The sequence below is a fragment of the Stomoxys calcitrans genome, chromosome 2 (genome assembly GCF_963082655.1).
Source record: "Stomoxys calcitrans chromosome 2, idStoCalc2.1, whole genome shotgun sequence".
In the NCBI taxonomy this organism is placed as follows: domain Eukaryota; kingdom Metazoa; phylum Arthropoda; class Insecta; order Diptera; family Muscidae; genus Stomoxys; species Stomoxys calcitrans.
Genome location: NC_081553.1, coordinates 155,289,204 through 155,311,532, shown reverse-complemented (window position 1 = coordinate 155,311,532; position 22,329 = coordinate 155,289,204). Strand labels below are relative to the sequence as shown.

Below are 22,329 nucleotides of genomic sequence, written 5' to 3'. Positions count from 1 at the left end.
CAGCGCTACAAGAGAGAACCTCTAGATCAAGCGGCATATCAAGCAAGTCTAAACAACATTCATGCAGACACAGTAGCAGATGCAGTAAATGGCTACCGGGTGAATGTAGTCCTTGGAGAACGACCGCCTCCCATTGCACCTGAAGAAATTGACGTCCCCCGGCAAACCAGAGTAGTTCTGGCTCAATTACGTTTCGGTAGATGCAGCCACGTCAACTCCTACAGAGCAAGGATTGGTACCGACGAGCAAGATGTATGTCCCGATTGTAACTAGGGACCGCACGATACACTGTCTACCTGCCCGGCCAGACCCACTCGACTCAGATCCAGATCCCTGTGGACGCACCCCATCTTAGTCGCAGAGTTCCTGGGTCTTGACACTCAACAGAATCAAGCAGACGAAAGATAGAACACAATAAACTGCTACAACAACAACAACATCCCCGCATCAATAGATTCTATGGACCAGAACCAGCTTATTCATCTTTAGGAGTTTGACGCGGATCGGTACCTCCATATGCAATGGGGCTACAACAACAACAACCTATTTCGCCAATTAATGCAATAGGTTTTGAAAATTAAACCACATGAATAATGCCTGTAATTTAATCAACTTTACATGCAAAGTATCACGCATAGAGCCAATAGAATCTTTTGAATTGTCATGAAATGCAATTTCAAATTTAATAGTTTCAAATTTACCTTTAGCTTGAAATCATCTACCGACAGACAAACATTTAAATAATATACACCAAATCCAATTTTTATGCAACTATAGAGCTAATGAAAGGGCATCTTATGTATATAAATTTTATGCGTATTCATTCAATTTTGCTTCTTTCATTTATTGAAATGTCAATTATTTGAAATTTTGTATCGTTAGTTGTATTCTCCAATTGCATTTTTTTTTAATTTTTTGACAGCTGACTGGATCATTCCAAAACCAGATTAAGCTGTTTTCGAATTTCTTTACAACCTGTGTCTATAAATTTTAATCGCAAATTGAGATCCGATGGAATTTTTGTTCCATAGTTTCTCAATGCAGATTGAGCTAAACCTTGACAGTATGTATTAGGCAACTAGGAGATTTTCCTGAAACTCGTCTATTTACACTTATAGAAAGCAGTTTGCTGAAAATATCAAACACTGTCTGCTGAATATAAGTAGTTAATTTTGCTGCTTTTGTAGCAGTAGTTCTGACATTACAGCAGTAGTTCTGTAATTTCAGAGCAGCAGGCTGAATGCTCAAAAATCTGTTGTTTGCTGACAATGACTGCTGCTTAATTATGAAGAGTATGGTAGAATACAAAAAAAAAAGAAAAATAAATAAAATACAAATGTAAATGTGTGTCTCAGTGTTTTTAATCACAACTGAATGTATACTTTCCATAATCTTTTTTCTTTAAATTTAGAAACAATAGGCCATGCCAGTCATGCACGCATCAGTAAAGCAATAACAACAAGTAACAAGGCATTAAGTTCGGCCGGGCCGAAGTTTGGATACCCACCACCTCGGGTATATATGTAAATCACCTTTCATCAAAATCCGGTGTAAATTGTATTCCTTATGTTCCATAGCAGTTATATCGAAATATGTTCCGATTTGGACCAAATACTGAACGGTACAAGTCATTGTTCAATTGTTTATAACAAAATATTGATCTTTTTAGAAGCTATAACTAAAACTAAACCGATCTGAACCATATGCAACACGGATGTCGAAAAGCCTAACACAACGCACTGTCCCAAATCTCGGCGAAATCGGACAATAAATGCGCCTTTTATGGGCCCAAAACCTTAAATCAAGTGAACGGTCTATATGGCAGATATATTCAAATCTGCACCGATCTGGGCCAAATTGAAGAAGGACGTCGAAGAGCCTAACGCAACTCACTGTCACAAATTAGGGCAAAATCGGACAATAAATGCACCTTTTATGGCCCCAAAACCTAAAACCGAGAGATCGGTCTATATGACAGCTATATCAAAATCTTTACCGATTTGGGCCAAATTATATCAAGATATAATCCGATATAGCCCATATTCGAACTTAACCTGCTTATGGACAAAAAAAGAATCTATGCAAAGTTTGAGCTCAATATGTCTATTTTGAAAGACTGTAGCGTGATTTCAAAATACAGACGGACATGTCTAGATCGTCTTAGATTTTTACGCTGATCGAGAATATATATACTTTATAGGGTCGGAAATGGATATTTCGATGTGTTGCAAACGGAATGATAAAATTAATATACCCCCATCCTTCGGTGGTGGGTATAAAAATGCGACCGCGCTCAGCCACATTTCGAAATGTATACCAATGGATGGATCAGGTTGGTCATTTACAGTAATATTCCACAAATTAAAATCGAAAGAGAAACAAATGAAAATTGTGAAATTGGATAAACTTCGTCCTAAAGCCTAGTACTGACTTCGACTTTTCACCCGAACAAATGTCAAAACGCATTAAAAAAAATGGTAACGAAGAAAATGCAAACGCATTCCGCAGAAGTAGTACTGAGTTGTTTGAGCAAAATACCAGTGACATGTCGCTGCGCCAATGCAAATTTCACTTCAATTAATTGCAAATGTAATTAAATGCTCATGAACTGAGTCTAAGCAACTCTGTTTTATCATAACTACTTAAGACCAGAAGCGACACGCTGATAAGGCGTATGCATCAGCTTGGCGTATGCGTACATGCATGCTACTCGCCTGTGCCCACGACATCGATATCAAAGGTCGGTCACCCGAAGTATATTGAAAGAATTTCAAGAGAGTCGCTGAACATGGGTCTGGCAGTAAATGGAGATAAGACGAAGTAGATGGTTTCAACTACCGAAACGCTTTGTAAAACCTATCAGATAAAGAAAATGGAGAAATTTGGAAACCACAAATTTGAGATAGTCAGCAACTTTATCTACCTCGACCAGTTTTGAAATAAAGCGAATACCCGCGTTGTTATATAGTCCTGAGGCATGGCTACTTACGAAAGCAGACGAGGCAGTGCTTGGAGTGTTTGAGAGAAAGATTCTTCGTAATATATATGGACCAGTTCGCGTAAATGGAGAATATAGGCGTCGTATGAACCACGAGCTGTATGAACTGTATGACGACGTTAGCATAGTTACACGTATCAAAATACAACGGCTGCGTTGGCTAGGTCATGTTGTCAGAAAAGATGAAGAAGCTCCAATAAAGAAGTCTTTTGAAGGCAAACACGGTGGTACACGCAAACCGGGACGACCAAAAGTCCGATGCAAAGATCAAGTGGTGAGAAACTTGGTGTCAGAGATTTTAGAATGAGCACAGAAGATTGAGACTCTTGGAACGCTATTCTATGCTCGGCTAGTGGAACAAATTTTCTGTTATAGCCAATTAAAGAAGAAGAAAACAGCTGATTTAGGTGACCGAAATGTTTGCTTATACAGCAGTCCTATGTATGCTGAAACAGCAGTAATGTCTGTAGACAAACACTGCGCTATAGCTCTGAAATTTGGAATACAGGTACATCTTGAGAGTATATGCGGCCGACTAGAAGATTTTTTTTGTAATTCGTACATTTTAGTCCTAAAACATACAAAATGGTACATTATTTACGGATTGAGCTAATTCTCTCAAAATAAGGATACAAGAACAAATTGACAGTATGTATCGGGCGATCAGAAGATTTCCTTGAAATTCCTGGGTACTAAATCGTACAAAATTGTATTTTTTATACGAACTGAGCTAGAGCTCTGAAATTTGCGATACAGGTACACCTTGGGAGAGTATTCGGCGAATTACACTCTCAGGTACACCTTGAGAGTGTATTTCGTACATTTTGCTTCTAAAGCGTACAGAATGATACTTTCTTTACAGATTGAGCTAGCTCTCCAAATTGAAATACAGTTTCGGGTTAACAAAGTTTATTGACGGCAGTCCTATGGCCTTCACCCCAAATCGTTGCCTTTTCCTTCCCCCTTACTTCGTTTTGTTCTGGCACCCAAACGATGCGGATTAGGCCATCCTCAGAGAAGGCGTTAATCTCCATTTTTAACCCTACACCACTACTGTGGAACAGGGTGTTAAAACTAAGTGCGTTTGTTTGTAACACCCAAAAGGAAGAGAGATAGAACCATTGATAAGTATACCGATCGACTCAAAATCACAGATTGGATTTAGCTATGTCCGGTACAGGCATGTTTTTCAGCCTATTCAAATTGGAAAAAATCGGTTCAGATTTGGATATAGCTCCCATGTATATGTTCGTCCGATTTGCAGTAATAATGCAATAAAGTTGTCAATTGTTAACCAATTATCTCGAAATTCGGCGAGAAGGATTTTCTTATGACTCTCGATATTACTGGTGAATTTCATAGAAATCGGTTCAGATATATATATATATATATATATATATATATATATATATATATATATATATATATATATATATAGATATACACACACACACACATATATATATATATATATATATATATATATATATCGCCAGATTTATATATCTCCACAAGCCATTCCAAGCGCATTTATTGACCAATCTTCCCAAAACTTTGTACAACGCCTTCCTCGATGCTTACCACAATATCTGAGAAGTTTGCTCGAAATCGGTTCAGATTTTGATATAGCTCCCATAAAAATGTTTGTCTGATTTGCAGTAATAATGCAATAAAGTGCTCATTTGTTAACCGATTCTCTCAAAATTTGGCAAGAAGTATTTTCTTATGTCTTCTAATATTACTGGTGAATTTTACAGTATTTATTATTTGTTGAATATATTATTATTTATTACAGTTTGAATATATCTCCTCTAAATTTGATACGGATTGTTTAATTACCTATCCGAAAACATCCGCCGAAGTCCATCAAAATTGGTTCAGAATTTCATATAGCTCCCACTTTGTACCTATAGTGTAGGTGTAGGGTATTATAAAGTCGGCACCGCCCGACTTTTGCCTTTCCTTACTCGTTACATTCCAAAATTGTTCGTAGTAGTAAGCTTAGTGCTGCAATAGGTACTCTTTGTTACTTTGGGTGACTATTAGAGTTTTTGGAAATTTGTATATTTAGGAACTAAAAAAAATACCAAACATGTACCATGGGTATGTGTACAGGGCAGATGGGTAGAGCTAGAATTTTGCAATTTGACTTAAAATATATCTACTGCAAAATAATGAGCGTGATAAGAAACAAATTGAAAAATTGTGCTGGTAAGGGGAAAAAACGTATGTTTAGTAGCGCAATTGGTGCCATTGGTATTTTTTTTTACAGATGGAGCTAAAGTTCTGAATTTTGGCATGTAAAAAATAATGATGGGGCAACCTAGAAGGTAATGATGGGTGACTAAATGATCCATTCAAAATTCGTACATTTTGGTACCAAAATTGGTTGCTTTTGCTACTTTCTGTTCAGATGGAGCTAGAGGTCTGAAATTTGGCATGTAGGTACAACTAAGAAATATATGATGAGTGCATATATGAGGCCGCCGTAGCGCAGAGGATACAACATCAAAAAATGGTCATCTGTGGATGTTTCCTCCTAATGCTGGCGACAATTGGGAGGTATATTTCCATGTAAAAACTTCTCCCAAAAGAGGTGTCACACTGCGGCACGCCGTCCAGACTGGGCGCCTCTTAACATTGAGCTAATTTAAATCGGACAGCACTCATTGATATGTGAGAACTTAACCCCTGTTCTTAAATGGAAAGTTCATGGGCGAATTCGCATTTTTTCCTACATTTTTATACCCACCACCGAAGGATGGGTGTATATTCATTTTGTCATTCCGTTTGCAACACATCGAAATATCCAATTCCGACCCTATAAAGTATATATTCTTGATCAGTGTAAAAATCTAAGACGATCTAGACATGTCCGTCCGTCTGTCTGTTGAAATCACGCTACAGTCTTAAAAGTAGAGATATTGAGCTGAAACTTTGCACAGATTCTTTTTTTGTTCATTAAGCAGGTTAAGTTCGAAGATGGGCTATTACGGACTATATCCTGATATAGCTCCCATATAGACCGATCCGCCGATTTAGGGCCTTAGGCCCATAAAAGCAACATTTATTATCCGATTTTGCTGAAATTTGGGACAGTGAGTTTTATTAGGCCCTTCGACATCCTTCGTCAGTTTGGCTCAGATCGGTCCAGATTTGGATATAGCTGCCATATAGACCGATCCGCCGATATAGGGTCTAAGGCCCATAAAAGCCACATTTATTATCCGATTTCGCTGAAATTTAGGACAGGGAAATGTGTTAGGCCCTTCGACTTCCTTCGTTAATTTTGACCAGATCGGTTCAGTTTTGGATATAGCTTCCATATAGACCGATCCTCCGATTTAGGATCTTAGGCCCACAAAAGCCATATTTATTATCCGATTTTGATAAAATTCGGGATAGTGAATTATGTTAGGTCCATCGATATCCTTCGTCAAATTGGCCCAGATCGGTCCAGATTTGGATATAACTGCCATATAGACCGATCCTCTGATTTAGGGTATTACACCCATAAAAGCCACATTTATTATCCGATTTTACTGAAGTTTGGGACAGTGAGTTGTCTTAGGCCTTTCGACATCTTTCTTCAATTTGCCATATAGGCCGATTTTTTGATTTAAGGTTTTTGGCCCATAAAATGCTCATTTATTGTCCGATGTCGCCGAAATTCGGGACAGTGAGTTAAGTTAAGGCCCTAGACATTATCCTTCAATATTGCACAGATCGGTCCAGATATGGATATAGCGCCAAATAGACCGATATCTAGGTTTTAGGTTTTGGGGCCATAAAAGACGCATTTATTGTCCGATGTCGCTGAAATTTGAGACGGTGAGTTTAGTGAGGCTCTTCGACGTCCTTCTTCAACTTTGCCCAGATCGGCCCAGATTTGAATCTAGCTGTCATATAGACCGATCTCTCCATTTAAAGTTTTGGGCCCATAAAAGAGGCATTTATTGTCCGATTTCGACATTTTTATGCAACTTGGCCCAAATCGGTCCAAATTTGGATATTGCTACCATGTAGACCGATATCTCGATTTAAAGTCTTGGCCCCATAAAAGGCGCATTTCTAATCCGATTTCACTGAAATTTGACACAGTGACTTATGTTAGGCTTTTCGACATCCGTGTCGTATATGGTTCAGATCGGTTTATTTTTAGATATAGCTACTGTACTTATTAGTATTTGGTCCAAATCGGAACAAATTTTGATATAACTGATATGGGACATAAGTTATGAAATTTTCACCGAATTTTGATGAAAGGTGGTTTACATATATACCCGAGCCTCCACAAGCCATTCCAAGCGCATTTATAGACCAATCTTCCCAAAACTTTGTACAACGCCTTCCTCGATGCTTACCACAATATCTGAGAAGTTTGCTCGAAATCGGTTCAGATTTTGATATAGCTCCCATAAAAATGTTTGTCTGATTTGCAGTAATAATGCAATAAAGTGCTCATTTGTTAACCGATTCTCTCAAAATTTGGCAAGAAGTATTTTCTTATGTCTTCTAATATTACTGGTGAATTTTACAGTATTTATTATTTGTTGAATATATTATTATTTATTACAGTTTGAATATATCTCCTCTAAATTTGATACGGATTGTTTAATTACCTATCCGAAAACATCCGCCGAAGTCCATCAAAATTGGTTCAGAATTTCATATAGCTCCCACTTTGTACCTATAGTGTAGGTGTAGGGTATTATAAAGTCGGCACCGCCCGACTTTTGCCTTTCCTTACTCGTTACATTCCAAAATTGTTCGTAGTAGTAAGCTTAGTGCTGCAATAGGTACTCTTTGTTACTTTGGGTGACTATTAGAGTTTTTGGAAATTTGTATATTTAGGAACTAAAAAAAATACCAAACATGTACCATGGGTATGTGTACAGGGCAGATGGGTAGAGCTAGAATTTTGCAATTTGACTTAAAATATATCTACTGCAAAATAATGAGCGTGATAAGAAACAAATTGAAAAATTGTGCTGGTAAGGGGAAAAAACGTATGTTTAGTAGCGCAATTGGTGCCATTGGTATTTTTTTTTACAGATGGAGCTAAAGTTCTGAATTTTGGCATGTAAAAAATAATGATGGGGCAACCTAGAAGGTAATGATGGGTGACTAAATGATCCATTCAAAATTCGTACATTTTGGTACCAAAATTGGTTGCTTTTGCTACTTTCTGTTCAGATGGAGCTAGAGGTCTGAAATTTGGCATGTAGGTACAACTAAGAAATATATGATGAGTGCATATATGAGGCCGCCGTAGCGCAGAGGATACAACATCAAAAAATGGTCATCTGTGGATGTTTCCTCCTAATGCTGGCGACAATTGGGAGGTATATTTCCATGTAAAAACTTCTCCCAAAAGAGGTGTCACACTGCGGCACGCCGTCCAGACTGGGCGCCTCTTAACATTGAGCTAATTTAAATCGGACAGCACTCATTGATATGTGAGAACTTAACCCCTGTTCTTAAATGGAAAGTTCATGGGCGAATTCGCATTTTTTCCTACATTTTTATACCCACCACCGAAGGATGGGTGTATATTCATTTTGTCATTCCGTTTGCAACACATCGAAATATCCAATTCCGACCCTATAAAGTATATATTCTTGATCAGTGTAAAAATCTAAGACGATCTAGACATGTCCGTCCGTCTGTCTGTTGAAATCACGCTACAGTCTTAAAAATAGAGATATTGAGCTGAAACTTTGCACAGATTCTTTTTTTGTTCATTAAGCAGGTTAAGTTCGAAGATGGGCTATTACGGACTATATCCTGATATAGCTCCCATATAGACCGATCCGCCGATTTAGGGCCTTAGGCCCATAAAAGCAACATTTATTATCCGATTTTGCTGAAATTTGGGACAGTGAGTTTTATTAGGCCCTTCGACATCCTTCGTCAGTTTGGCTCAGATCGGTCCAGATTTGGATATAGCTGCCATATAGACCGATCCGCCGATATAGGGTCTAAGGCCCATAAAAGCCACATTTATTATCCGATTTCGCTGAAATTTAGGACAGGGAAATGTGTTAGGCCCTTCGACTTCCTTCGTTAATTTTGACCAGATCGGTTCAGTTTTGGATATAGCTTCCATATAGACCGATCCTCCGATTTAGGATCTTAGGCCCACAAAAGCCATATTTATTATCCGATTTTGATAAAATTCGGGATAGTGAATTATGTTAGGTCCATCGATATCCTTCGTCAAATTGGCCCAGATCGGTCCAGATTTGGATATAACTGCCATATAGACCGATCCTCTGATTTAGGGTATTACACCCATAAAAGCCACATTTATTATCCGATTTTACTGAAGTTTGGGACAGTGAGTTGTCTTAGGCCTTTCGACATCTTTCTTCAATTTGCCATATAGGCCGATTTTTTGATTTAAGGTTTTTGGCCCATAAAATGCTCATTTATTGTCCGATGTCGCCGAAATTCGGGACAGTGAGTTAAGTTAAGGCCCTAGACATTATCCTTCAATATTGCACAGATCGGTCCAGATATGGATATAGCGCCAAATAGACCGATATCTAGGTTTTAGGTTTTGGGGCCATAAAAGACGCATTTATTGTCCGATGTCGCTGAAATTTGAGACGGTGAGTTTAGTGAGGCTCTTCGACGTCCTTCTTCAACTTTGCCCAGATCGGCCCAGATTTGAATCTAGCTGTCATATAGACCGATCTCTCCATTTAAAGTTTTGGGCCCATAAAAGAGGCATTTATTGTCCGATTTCGACATTTTTATGCAACTTGGCCCAAATCGGTCCAAATTTGGATATTGCTACCATGTAGACCGATATCTCGATTTAAAGTCTTGGCCCCATAAAAGGCGCATTTCTAATCCGATTTCACTGAAATTTGACACAGTGACTTATGTTAGGCTTTTCGACATCCGTGTCGTATATGGTTCAGATCGGTTTATTTTTAGATATAGCTACTGTACTTATTAGTATTTGGTCCAAATCGGAACAAATTTTGATATAACTGATATGGGACATAAGTTATGAAATTTTCACCGAATTTTGATGAAAGGTGGTTTACATATATACCCGAGCCTCCACAAGCCATTCCAAGCGCATTTATTGACCAATCTTCCCAAAACTTTGTACAACGCCTTCCTCGATGCTTACCACAATATCTGAGAAGTTTGCTCGAAATCGGTTCAGATTTTGATATAGCTCCCATAAAAATGTTTGTCTGATTTGCAGTAATAATGCAATAAAGTGCTCATTTGTTAACCGATTCTCTCAAAATTTGGCAAGAAGTATTTTCTTATGTCTTTTAATATTACTGGTGAATTTTACAGTATTTATTATTTGTTGAATATATTATTATTTATTACAGTTTGAATATATCTCCTCTAAATTTGATACGGATTGTTTAATTACCTATCCGAAAACATCCGCCGAAGTCCATCAAAATTGGTTCAGAATTTCATATAGCTCCCACTTTGTACCTATAGTGTAGGTGTAGGGTATTATAAAGTCGGCACCGCCCGACTTTTGCCTTTCCTTACTCGTTACATTTCAAAATTGTTCGTGAAATAGTAAGCTTAGTGCTGCAATAGGTACTCTTTGTTACTTTGGGTGACTATAAGAGTTTTTGGAAATTTGTATATTTAGGAACTAAAAAAAATACCAAACATGTACCATGGGTATGTGTACAGGGCAGATGGGTAGAGCTAGAATTTTGCAATTTGACTTAAAATTTATCTACTGCAAAATAATGAGCGTGATAAGAAACAAATTGAAAAATTGTGCTGGTAAGGGGAAAAAACGTATGTTTAGTAGCGCAATTGGTGCCATTGGTATTTTTTTTTACAGATGGAGCTAAAGTTCTGAATTTTGGCATGTAAAAAATAATGATGGGGCAACCTAGAAGGTAATGATGGGTGACTAAATGATCCATTCAAAATTCGTACATTTTGGTACCAAAATTGGTTGCTTTTGCTACTTTCTGTTCAGATGGAGCTAGAGGTCTGAAATTTGGCATGTAGGTACAACTAAGAAATATATGTGATGAGTGCATATATGAGGCCGCCATAGCGCAGAGGATACAACATCAAAAAATGGTCATCTGTGGATGTTTCCTCCTAATGCTGGCGACGATTGGGAGGTATATTTCCATGTAAAAACTTCTCCCAAAAGAGGTGTCGCACTGCGGCACGCCGTCCAGACTGGGCGCCTCTTAACATTGAGCTAATTTAAATCGGACAGCACTCATTGATATGAGAGAACTTAACCCCTGTTCTTAAATGGAAAGTTCATGGGCGAATTCGCATTTTTTCCTACATTTTTATACCCACCACCGAAGGATGGGTGTATATTCATTTTGTCATTCCGTTTGCAACACATCGAAATATCCAATTCCGACCCTATAAAGTATATATTCTTGATCAGTGTAAAAATCTAAGACGATCTAGACATGTCCGTCCGTCTGTCTGTTGAAATCACGCTACAGTCTTAAAAATAGAGATATTGAGCTGAAACTTTGCACAGATTCTTTTTTTTGTTCATAAGCAGGTTAAGTTCGAAGATGGGCTATTACGGACTATATCCTGATATAGCTCCCATATAGACCGATCCGCCGATTTAGGGCCTTAGGCCCATAAAAGCCACATTTATTATCCGATTTTGCTGAAATTTGGGACAGTGAGTTTTATTAGGCCCTTCGACATCCTTCGTCAGTTTGGCTCAGATCGGTCCAGATTTGGATATAGCTGCCATATAGACCGATCCGCCGATATAGGGTCTTAGGCCCACAAAAGCCATATTTATTATCCGATTTTGATAAAATTCGGGATAGTGAATTATGTTAGGTCCATCGATATCCTTCGTCAATTTGGCCCAGATCGGTCCAGATTTGGATATAACTGCCATATAGACCGATCCTCTGATTTAGGGTATTACACCCATAAAAGCCACATTTATTATCCGATTTTACTGAAGTTTGGGACAGTGAGTTGTCTTAGGCCCTTCGACATCTTTCTTCAATTCGCCATATAGGCCGATTTTTTGATTTAAGGTTTTTGGCCCATAAAATGCTCATTTATTGTCCGATGTCGCCGAAATTCGGGACAGTGAGTTAAGTTAAGGCCCTAGACATTATCCTTCAATATTGCACAGATCGGTCCTGATATGGATATAGCGCCAAATAGACCGATATCTAGGTTTTAGGTTTTGGGGCCATAAAAGACGCATTTATTGTCCGATGTCGCTGAAATTTGAGACGGTGAGTTTAGTGAGGCTCTTCGACGTCCTTCTTCAACTTTGCCCAGATCGGCCCAGATTTGAATCTAGCTGTCATATAGACCGATCTCTCCATTTAAAGTTTTGGGCCCATAAAAGAGGCATTTATTGTCCGATTTCGACATTTTTATGCAACTTGGCCCAAATCGGTCCAAATTTGGATATTGCTGCCATGTAGACCGATATCTCGATTTAAAGTCTTGGCCCCATAAAAGGCGCATTTCTAATCCGATTTCACTGAAATTTGACACAGTGACTTATGTTAGGCTTTTCGACATCCGTGTCGTATATGGTTCAGATCGGTTTATTTTTAGATATAGCTACTGTACTTATTAGTATTTGGTCCAAATCGGAACATATTTTGATATAACTGATATGGGACATAAGTTATGAAATTTTGATGAAAGGTGGTTTACATATATACCCGAGGTGGTGGGTATCCAAAGTTCGGCCAGCCCGAACTTAACGCCTTTTTACTTGTTTTACTTTCTTTACAGATGAATTTAAGTCTGACAATTGGCATGTAGGTACCAGAAGGAAATATATAACGGGTGACAGAATAATCGATTTAAAATTCGTACATTTTGGAACAAAAAAGTGCAAAATAGTACGAAATAGCTTAACACAGTCTTGACAAAAATACGACATGTGGAAGAAAACGTACTAATTTTAGTGTAATTGGTACCTTGAAAGTATATATTGAGCGACTAGATAATCAAACGTAGGAAATACAACACATTCCTTGCGTTTTTTAATTGAGCTAACTCATTCATGCTTCTTCTTTAGACAACAATGCATTTTGCAATTATTGTTCGATTCGTACATATTGTTTGTAGTGGTCGGGTTTTATTTAATCATGTTGACAACTGCTGATATCAACGATGGATGCTCATTTATTATGTGTAAAGATTGAAGTAAATATTAAACCAGTAAAAGCGTGCTAAGTTCGGTTGGGCCGAATCTTATATACCCTCCCCCATAGATCGCGTATGACAAGTTCTTTGCCCGGTATCTCTTTTTTTTGCAAACAAAGGATAACTCATGAACGTTGCTATGCTATTGGAGCAACATCAAGTTATGGTCCACTTCGGACCATAATTAAATTTAATGTTGGAGACCATAGTAGAAGTATTTGAGTAAAATTTCACCCAATTCGGATAAGAATTTCGTCCTATAGGGGCTCAAGAAGTAAAATAGGAAGATGGGTTTATGTGGGAGCTGTATCCGGTTATAGACCGATTCAGACCATATTTGACACGTATGTTGAAGGTCTTGGGAGAAGCCGTTGTTCAAAATTTTAACCAAATCAGGTGATAATTGCACCTTCTAGAGGCTTAAGAAGTATAATCGGGAGATCGGTTTATATGGGAGTTATATCAGTTTATAGACCGATTTGAACCATACATAGCACATTTGTTGGAAGTCATAACAAAACATCTCATGCATAATTTCAGCCAAATCGGATAAGAATTGCGCCCTCGAGTGGCTCATCAAGTTATCTGGCAGTTGTATCAAGTTAAAGTGATACCAAAATACCTCTTGCAAATTTCAGCCAAATCGGATAGGAATTGCGCCCTCTAGAAGCTCAAGAAGTCAAGTCCCCAGATTAGTTTATATGACAGCTATATCAGGAAATGATCCGATTTGAACCATACTTGGCACAGTTGTTGGATACCATAACAAAATACTTCGTGCAAAAATTCATTCAAATCGGATAAGAATTCCGCCCTCTAGAGGCTCAAGAAGTCAAGACCCACGATCGGTTTATACGGCAGCTATATCAAAACATGGACCGATATGGGCCATTTACAATACCAACCGACCTGCACTAATAAGAAGTATTTGTGCAAAATTTCAAGCGGCTAGCTTTACGCCTTCGAAAGTTAGCGTGTTTTCGACAGACAGACGGACGGAAATGGCTAGATCGACATAAAATGTCGCGACGATCAAGAATATAAATATTCAGACGAATATTTCGGGTAGTTACAAACAGAATGACGAAATTAGTTTACCCCCCATCCTATGGTGGAGGGTAAAAAAATCAATTTGTTTTTGTTTGTAGGTTTGTTTGTGTGTTCCTTATAGACCCAGAAACGGCGCACCCTCCCCCTTACCCTAATTTTCAGAAACGCCAGATCTCGGCGCGATTTAAGCGAAATTTTGTGTGATCTCATATAGTACCCTAAAAATAAAAATTTGGTATCAAAATTTCGGATGGGGTACTTAGGGGGGCCGCCCCACCCTAAGACCTACCAAACATACATTTAGATTAATCACGCTAATATGGGACTCAAATGAAAGGTATTTAGGATAAGAAAACGTATTTGATATCCCATTGTCGGACCAAGAGTTTGGGGGACCACCCCAACCCCCAAAACACCCCTAAATCGGACATATTTACCGACCATGGCAATATGGAACTCAAATGAAAGGTATTTGCGAGTAGAATACGAATCTGATATCCAAATGTGAGACCACGTTTCTGGGGGTCCTCCCCTTCCCCAAAACACCCCCCAAACAGGACTTATTTACTGACCATGGGAATAAGGGGCTTAAATAAAAGGTATTTGAGTATAGAATTAGAATCTGATATCCAAATATGGGACCAAGTGTTTGGTGGGCCGCCTCTCCCCAAAAAACATCTCCCAAAGAGAGAAAATTTACGACCATGGCAATATGGGGCTCAAATGAAAGGTCTTTGGAAGTAAAGCTCGAATCTGATATCAATACTCGGGAAAACTGCCTATTAGGCCACGCCACCTCCACAACACCACCCAAATAGGAAGTATTTGCTGACTATTGCAATATGAGGCTCAAATAAGAGGGTTTTTAGAGTGGAAAACGAATCCGATATATATTTTCAAGGCCAACTCACTGAGTGGCCCCCCTTCCCCCAAACCACCCCAAGCCGGTCATGTTTGCCGACTTTGGAAATATGGGGCTCAAATTAAAGGTATTTGGGAGTAGACCACGTATCTGATATCAACATTAGGGACCCACTGTCTAGGGGACGTCCCACCATCATAACAATCCCCTAATAGGACATATTTTCTCACCAAGACAATTTGGGTCTTAAAGAGAGTGGAACTAAATATTTATGGTTTTTAGGGCCAATGAGATTAGAAAACGAATTAGATATCCAATTTTGAGGCCAATGGCAATATGGGGTTCAAACAAATGATATATAGATATATGCGAATAGAGCACGTTGCTGATATTTTTTTCGGGGCTTAGTGTTTGGGGGACCACCCCAATCCCCAAAACACCCCTAAATGTGGAGCTTAAATGAAAGGTATTGGTGGGTAGAGCAAGAATTGATACCCAAAGCCGGAACCAATTTTCTGGGGTCTACCCCTTTCCCAAAATACCCCACAAACAGCAATTTTTTAGTGACGATCGCAATATGAGGATCCAATAAAGGTATTTGGGAGTGAAATACGAATTTGTTATCTAAATTTAGGACCATGTATTTAGGGCATCACCCCTTCCCCAAAACATCCACCAAACTGTAAAATTTTTTCAAAAATGCCAATATGTGGCTCAAATGAAAGGTATTTGAGATTAGAAAACGAATTTGATAACCTATTTTAGGGCCATGTGTTTGGGGACGCCTCATCGTGTAAACTCCCCTAAGCTAATGGCAATATGGGTTTTAAATAAAAGTACTCGAAAGAAGAGCACGATGCTGATATTTTTTCAGGGCCAAGTGTCTGGGGTCCATCTCACCCCCGAAAACACCCCTAAATCAGATGTCATGAGAATATCGGGCTAAAATAAAGTATTTTTTTTTTAAATGGAGTACACCTTACATCCAAACTTAAATTCGTAGACCAATAAAGATCATATAGGATTCAGATAAAGGCACTTATATTGTTTAACTGTTAGCCAAGCGACATACATATATATGGTAGCATGGTATTTCACTAAAAGCTCTTTAATTGTCATAAATAAATATTCCAAGGAAACTGTTGTTCCATATAAAGTAATAGAAGTCGCAGCGGAGCGAGCCCGGGTCAGCTTGTATAATATGTAGAGTGACTTAATGATTTTTCCGATGTATTGTTATTCTTGGTACTATTTGGTACTTTTTTTATACGCAATTATTACGAAACTTCATAATTTTATAAACTGAGTGACTATCTAAGGGGGTGTCTAAATGGGTATCAACAAATGGGGGTAGCAAAGCAGACAACCGGGATGCTAGTTGGAGTATATTTCATATATTACCATAAAATTTGACCATACATCATACATAATAATTACATTGTGATATTTATTGTTTCTAACTATAGTGACCAGTGAAAATTTTAGCGTTTATGCTCCCGGATTTTTTGCCCGATTTATCGAGTCACATGCCGTAATGCTGCAGGGAAATTCTGGGCTTAAACCAAAAGAAGGCGAAACGACAAGCCGCCCATGGCAGTGGCCAATCAATTTGAAGGTAAATTTTCTTCATATTCGAATTTTACATTGGCGTTATATACTCACATATTTTCAGGGACAATTTTTCTCTGGAAATGACTATCGTATTTACCTGTTGGGTAATCCAATAGTTTGGTGGAGTAACCTTATATTTCTGAATTTCTTTGTATTATTGTTTGTAATAAGGCATATAATGCTTACAAGGCAAAAGGCTAAGCTCAATATAATGCCCCCCAAAATAACTCATGGTATACATAACATTGAACATTATGAGACAATATCATCTACGGAATCGTTATTAACAAATGGTAAAACGAAATTCTTATATTTTTATGTACAGTTTTGAAAATAAAATTATTAAATTTCTAGATAAATCGACCATCGGATCCCATATGGAGGCTGCATTTTGGTTATATATCGGATGGGCAATTCACTACTTGCCATTTTGGGCAATGGGCCGTGTTCTATACTTTCACCATTACTTCCCTGCACTTGTGTTCAACTCAATGCTTTCAGGTACTTTCTATTCCTAGATTCTAAACTGTCAATTTCATTGTGATAGCCTCTTACTTAACTTTATTCCCCTACTAACAAGAAGCGAGACATCCTCGAAAACACTTCTTTGGTATCTTCCTATCAGTGATGCCAATTTTTTTGTGAACAATGGGAAAAAATCACACCTAAATGAGTCTATAATTCGCGATTTCCGATTGGTAAAAGGCAAAGGGTCTTGGTTTATTAAGTAAATTTTGGTGATCTCAAATTTATCCCAGACATAATCTGATAAATCTTTATATATTTTGATCTTAAGTTAGAAATACATTGGGATCGGAGTTTTTATTGTATAATAAAACAGTGCTGCTAGATATAATTAGATCTACCCATATCAGTTTTTTTACTTGATAATGAAATGGGATCTAATTAGATCTGATTAGATCAAATTGTATCTGTCATATCTTACTATTTCTGGTGCCATATTTTATTATTACAATATATACAGTTACAGTCATCGCCATAAGTCTTTTGAAAAACTATTTTTCGAACAGTTCAGAGTAACACAACCTCACAATCCCATGGCAGCCGGTTGTACGCACCGGATTGACCCGATGGAATCTTCATCGGCAAGGGCTGCCGCCTCAGTGTACGTGTTCGTCTTTTTTCGTCATAGGAGAGGCACATCCCGGAGTGCCTTCTCCGTACGCTTCTGGTCCGGGCCGGGATTGAAAAGAACCCCGGACCCTGGTTCTGTTCGGCTTGCCAGAACCGCCTTCATCATCGGTTAGTGTCGGTGAGGTGTAACCGGTGCTTGGAGTGGGTACATTTCCGTTCTTGCTCTGGCCTAACTTCGCTACGAGAGTATAGTCATACTCGCTATGTCGCTAGGTGCTGTGCGAACATAGCCAGCAGTGGGTCACAAGCGTCGCCTTCGGCGTCCTCGTCGTCGGACTATGTGACCCCCCCAACCTCTCCTGTACGGCAATTTATGCAACGACAGCACCCTAGCCCTACTATTGCCAGGCCAGTGCCGGGAAATGTATCGTTCTTGCAGTTAAACTGCAACGGACTGCGTGGCAAGATTGATGAGATTGTAGATTTTATGAGTCGGAAGAGCATATCGGTCGCAGCGATCCAGGAGACAAAGCTGACTAACACCTGCAGCTTGCACAGTTGTCACGGCTACAATGTGCTACGTAAGGATCGCTCAAGGAATGGAGGTGGGGGATTGGCCTTCGTTATACACCATTCCGTGCAGTATAGACCTATCTCGCCTGCGCTTGACGCTAGTGACCCATACATGGAATGTATGGGGGTAGCAGTCAGGTCTGATACTGCCGAGATAGAGATATAAAGGGTGATTTTTTTGAGGTTAGGATTTTCATGCATTAGTATTTGACAGATCACGTGGGATTTCAGACATGGTGTCAAAGAGAAAGATGCTCAGTATGCTTTGACATTTCATCATGAATAGACTTACTAACGAGCAACGCTTGCAAATCATTGAATTTTATTACCAAAATCAGTGTTCGGTTCGAAATGTGTTCATTCACCGTAACGTTGCGTCCAACAGCATCTTTGAAAAAATACGGTCCAATGATTCCACCAGCGTACAAACCACACCAAACAGTGCATTTTTCGGGATGCATGGGCAGTTCTTGAACGGCTTCTGGTTGCTCTTCACTCCAAATGCGGCAATTTTGCTTATTTACGTAGCCATTCAACCAGAAATGAGCCTCATCGCTGAACAAAAATTGTCAAAATTTGAACACATTTCGAACCGAACACTGATTTTGGTAATAAAATTCAATGATTTGCAAGCGTTGCTCGTTAGTAAGTCTATTCATGATGAAATGTCAAAGCATACTGAGCATCTTTCTCTTTGACACCATGTCTGAAATCCCACGTGATCTGTCAAATACTAATGCATGAAAATCCTAACCTCAAAAAAATCACCCTTTACAACGTGTATATACCGCCGGTTGGTAGCTGTGTCCCGATTAATGGCCGGGCCTACAACCCCGACATAAGTGGGTTACTATCTGGCCATAGTCGTCTGGTTCTGGGGGATTTTAATGCACATCACTCGTCATGGCATTCTCCCCTAGGTAACGACCAGCGTGGCATAGCTTTGGCAGAGCAGATAGATAGCTCCACGTTTTGCACGGTAAATGAGGATGCCCCCACTAGGATTACGAGGAGGTGCAGCAGCTCGCCAGACATCTCAATTGCATCCCCTGATCTCCTGAGTGACGTATCCTGGCAAGCTGTCATCTCTTTGGGGTCAGACCACCTCCCCATAATCCTCACCATTGACCGACCACCCGACTTCATAACCTCTGAGCGCCGGACGTTCATCAATTACAAGAAGGCCAATTGGACTGGCTTCAGAGAGTATACCAATCGCCACTTCAATGAACTGCCACCTCCCTCTGTGCTTGTGGCCGAGAGGAAATTCCGAGACATCATCAACGCAGCAGCCGCTTGCTTTATACCAGCCGGTCGAATACCGCAAGTGCGACCCAATTTCCCGGCGCAAGCAGTGGTACTCGCAGACGAGCGTGATGGGATTCGTGCTATGGACCCCGCTAACCCCAGAATCAGCGAGCTGAATCTGGAAATAAACAGGGTAGTCAACGAACATAAGCGGAATTTGTGGCTGGAACACTTGGAGCAATGTAACTTAGGCACCGGTGCAGGCAAACTGTGGGCCACTATTAAGTCACTCTCGAACCCCGGTAGACGGGACGACAGGACCTCAGTCACTTTTGGCGAGATCACCGTGACTGATCCGAAGAGATGCGCCAGGTTGTTCAACCGTTAATTTATTGTGCATCCCGAGAGAGACAGGGCAAGGAGGAGAGCCATTCGCCGTATTCGTGGTCTCCGAGCCGATGAATAGCCATCAGAATTTACCGTGGGCGAAGTTATGAATGTCATCCGTGGCGCCAAATCTTCCAAGGCGTTGGGCCCCGACGGAATCTCTACATTGATGCTGAAGAATCTGGATTTACCTGGAGTTGAGTACCTTACCACTGTCCTTAACCTGTCATTGAACACTCTTATAGTTCCCGATGTCTGGAAAATGGGCAGAGTGATCCCGCTACTGAAGCCTGGTAAAGACCCGAGTTTGGGGGAGTCGTACGGACCGATCTCCCTTCTCTCACCAGTGGCTAAGACGCTTGAGGCATTACTCCTCCCGAGCCTCGATGGAGAATTTCCATTCGTCGAGCATCAACACGGCTTTCGGAGACTGCACAGCACAACAACAGCTTTGCATGCCATCACCACACACATTTGCCGTGGCTTCAATCAACCCAGGCCATGTGATAGGACGGTCCTCGGGGCACTGGACCTATCTAAGGCATTCGACACGGTCAGCCATGCCAAATTATTTGAGGACATCGCCAACACGTCCCTCCAGCCAGGTCTGAAACGTTGGGTCGCGAATTATCTGTGTGGCCGCCAGTCATTTGTGGAATTTAGGGATAAGAAGTCAAAACACCGTAGAGTGAAACAGAGAGTTCCCCAAGGTGGGGTGATATCTCCGGCTCTGTTTAACCTCTACCTATCCTCCATCCCACCTCCTCCAGACGGCATAGAGATCGTATCATATGCGGACGATTGTACGATCATGGCATCAGGTCCCCCACCCATTGATGACATCTGCGATAGATTGAACGTCTACCTCAACGAGCTTGCCTCATATTTCGCTGCAAGAAATCTGAAGATATCCGCCACCAAATCTTCAGCCACACTGTTCACTACAAATACGCGTGAGGTGAATACTGAGCTGACTGTGATGGTCGATGGAGAAATGATTCCGACCATCAAGTGTCCCAAAATACTTTGTGTCACATTTGACAGCTCCTACACTTTCTCCCCACATGCCACAGCAATCTGCAATAAAGTCAAAAGTAGAAACAAGGTCCTCAAGTCACTCTCTGGCAGCACTTGGGGTGCAGACAAAGAAACCTTGTTGACCACGTACAAAGCAATTGGCCGGTCTGTGGTAAGTGTGGTCACGTCAACTTTGTGACACGCAGTGAAATAATATTCAGATCTATCAGAATGCCGCCCTCCGAACTGCGACGGGCTGTCTCCTCAGTTCTCATGTGGACCACCTCCATCAGGAGACAAAGATCCTACCAGTGCAAAGACATAACTACATGCCGTCTAAGCAATACCTTTTGGGCTGTTATCGCAGAAATCATCCAAATCATCATCTTGTGGATAGATACCCACTGCCCAGAAGTCTTAAGGTAGATCTACACGATCTAGAGCGTGAGGTCCAGCGCTACAAGAGTGAACCTCTAGATCAAGCGGCATATCAAGCGGGTCTAAACAACATTCATGCAGACACGGTAGCAGACGCGTTAATTGGCTACCGGATGAATGTAGTCCTTGGAGAACGACCGCCACCCATTGCACCCGAAGAAATCGACCTCCCCCGGCAAACCAGAGTGGTTCTGGCTCAATTACGTTCCGGCAGATGCAGCCACCTCAATTCCCACAGAGCTAGGATTGATACCGACGTGCAAGATGTATGTCCCGATTGTAACCAGGGACCGCACGATACACGTCACCTGTTTAACTGCCCGGCCAGACCCACTCGACTCAGACCCAGATCCCTGTGGACGCACCCCATCTTAGTCGCGGAGTTCCTGGGTCTTGACACTCAACAGAATCAAGCAGACGAAAGATAGTACACAATAAACTGCTACAACAACAACAATAACAACACAACCTCAAATTTTGATACTTTGCTTTTAAATAAGACTATGTATGACTAATATTATTCCTTATAGGAAATTTTAATTTTATTTAAAAAAAAATTCTGTAAGCTAAAGTATTCGAAAATTAGTTTGTCAAAATAGTTTTGCCGATGACGATATATGCTGTATGCTAGATACTAGATATAATTATATCTTGCGCCATATATAACTACACTTGGCACGAAATTATATTTTTTAAATGACTTTTCTTACAGAAATTAATTTGTTTTAGTTTCCATTGTATGTCCGAAAACAACTTGGTATTTTATTATATTAAAGTACATATATATATTGAGATATTTTTTTTACTTAAGAGCTTATGCCGAATAATATGATTATATGTGCAATCCTAATGTATTGTTCGTGGATTGTAT

At 39.9% G+C, this 22,329-nt stretch overlaps 1 protein-coding gene across 7 annotated transcripts in view; it reads left to right on the top strand.

Moving 5' to 3' along the window:
* The window catches only part of LOC106088362 (protein O-mannosyl-transferase 2), a 135,006-nt gene that overhangs the window by 94,134 nt on the left and 18,543 nt on the right, over window positions 1-22,329 (top strand). For 5 of the 7 annotated variants that reach the window (XM_059364112.1, XM_059364108.1, XM_059364109.1 and 2 more), the window contains 3 exons: window positions 16,556-16,704; window positions 16,762-16,993; window positions 17,055-17,201. In XM_059364112.1, coding sequence (XP_059220095.1) covers window positions 16,556-16,704; window positions 16,762-16,993; window positions 17,055-17,201 — 528 coding nt within the window. Of the gene's footprint in view, window positions 1-16,555; window positions 16,705-16,761; window positions 16,994-17,054; window positions 17,202-17,280; window positions 17,574-22,329 lie in introns of those variants that run through there. The other 2 variants (XM_059364111.1, XM_059364110.1) reach the window with 2 other exon arrangements.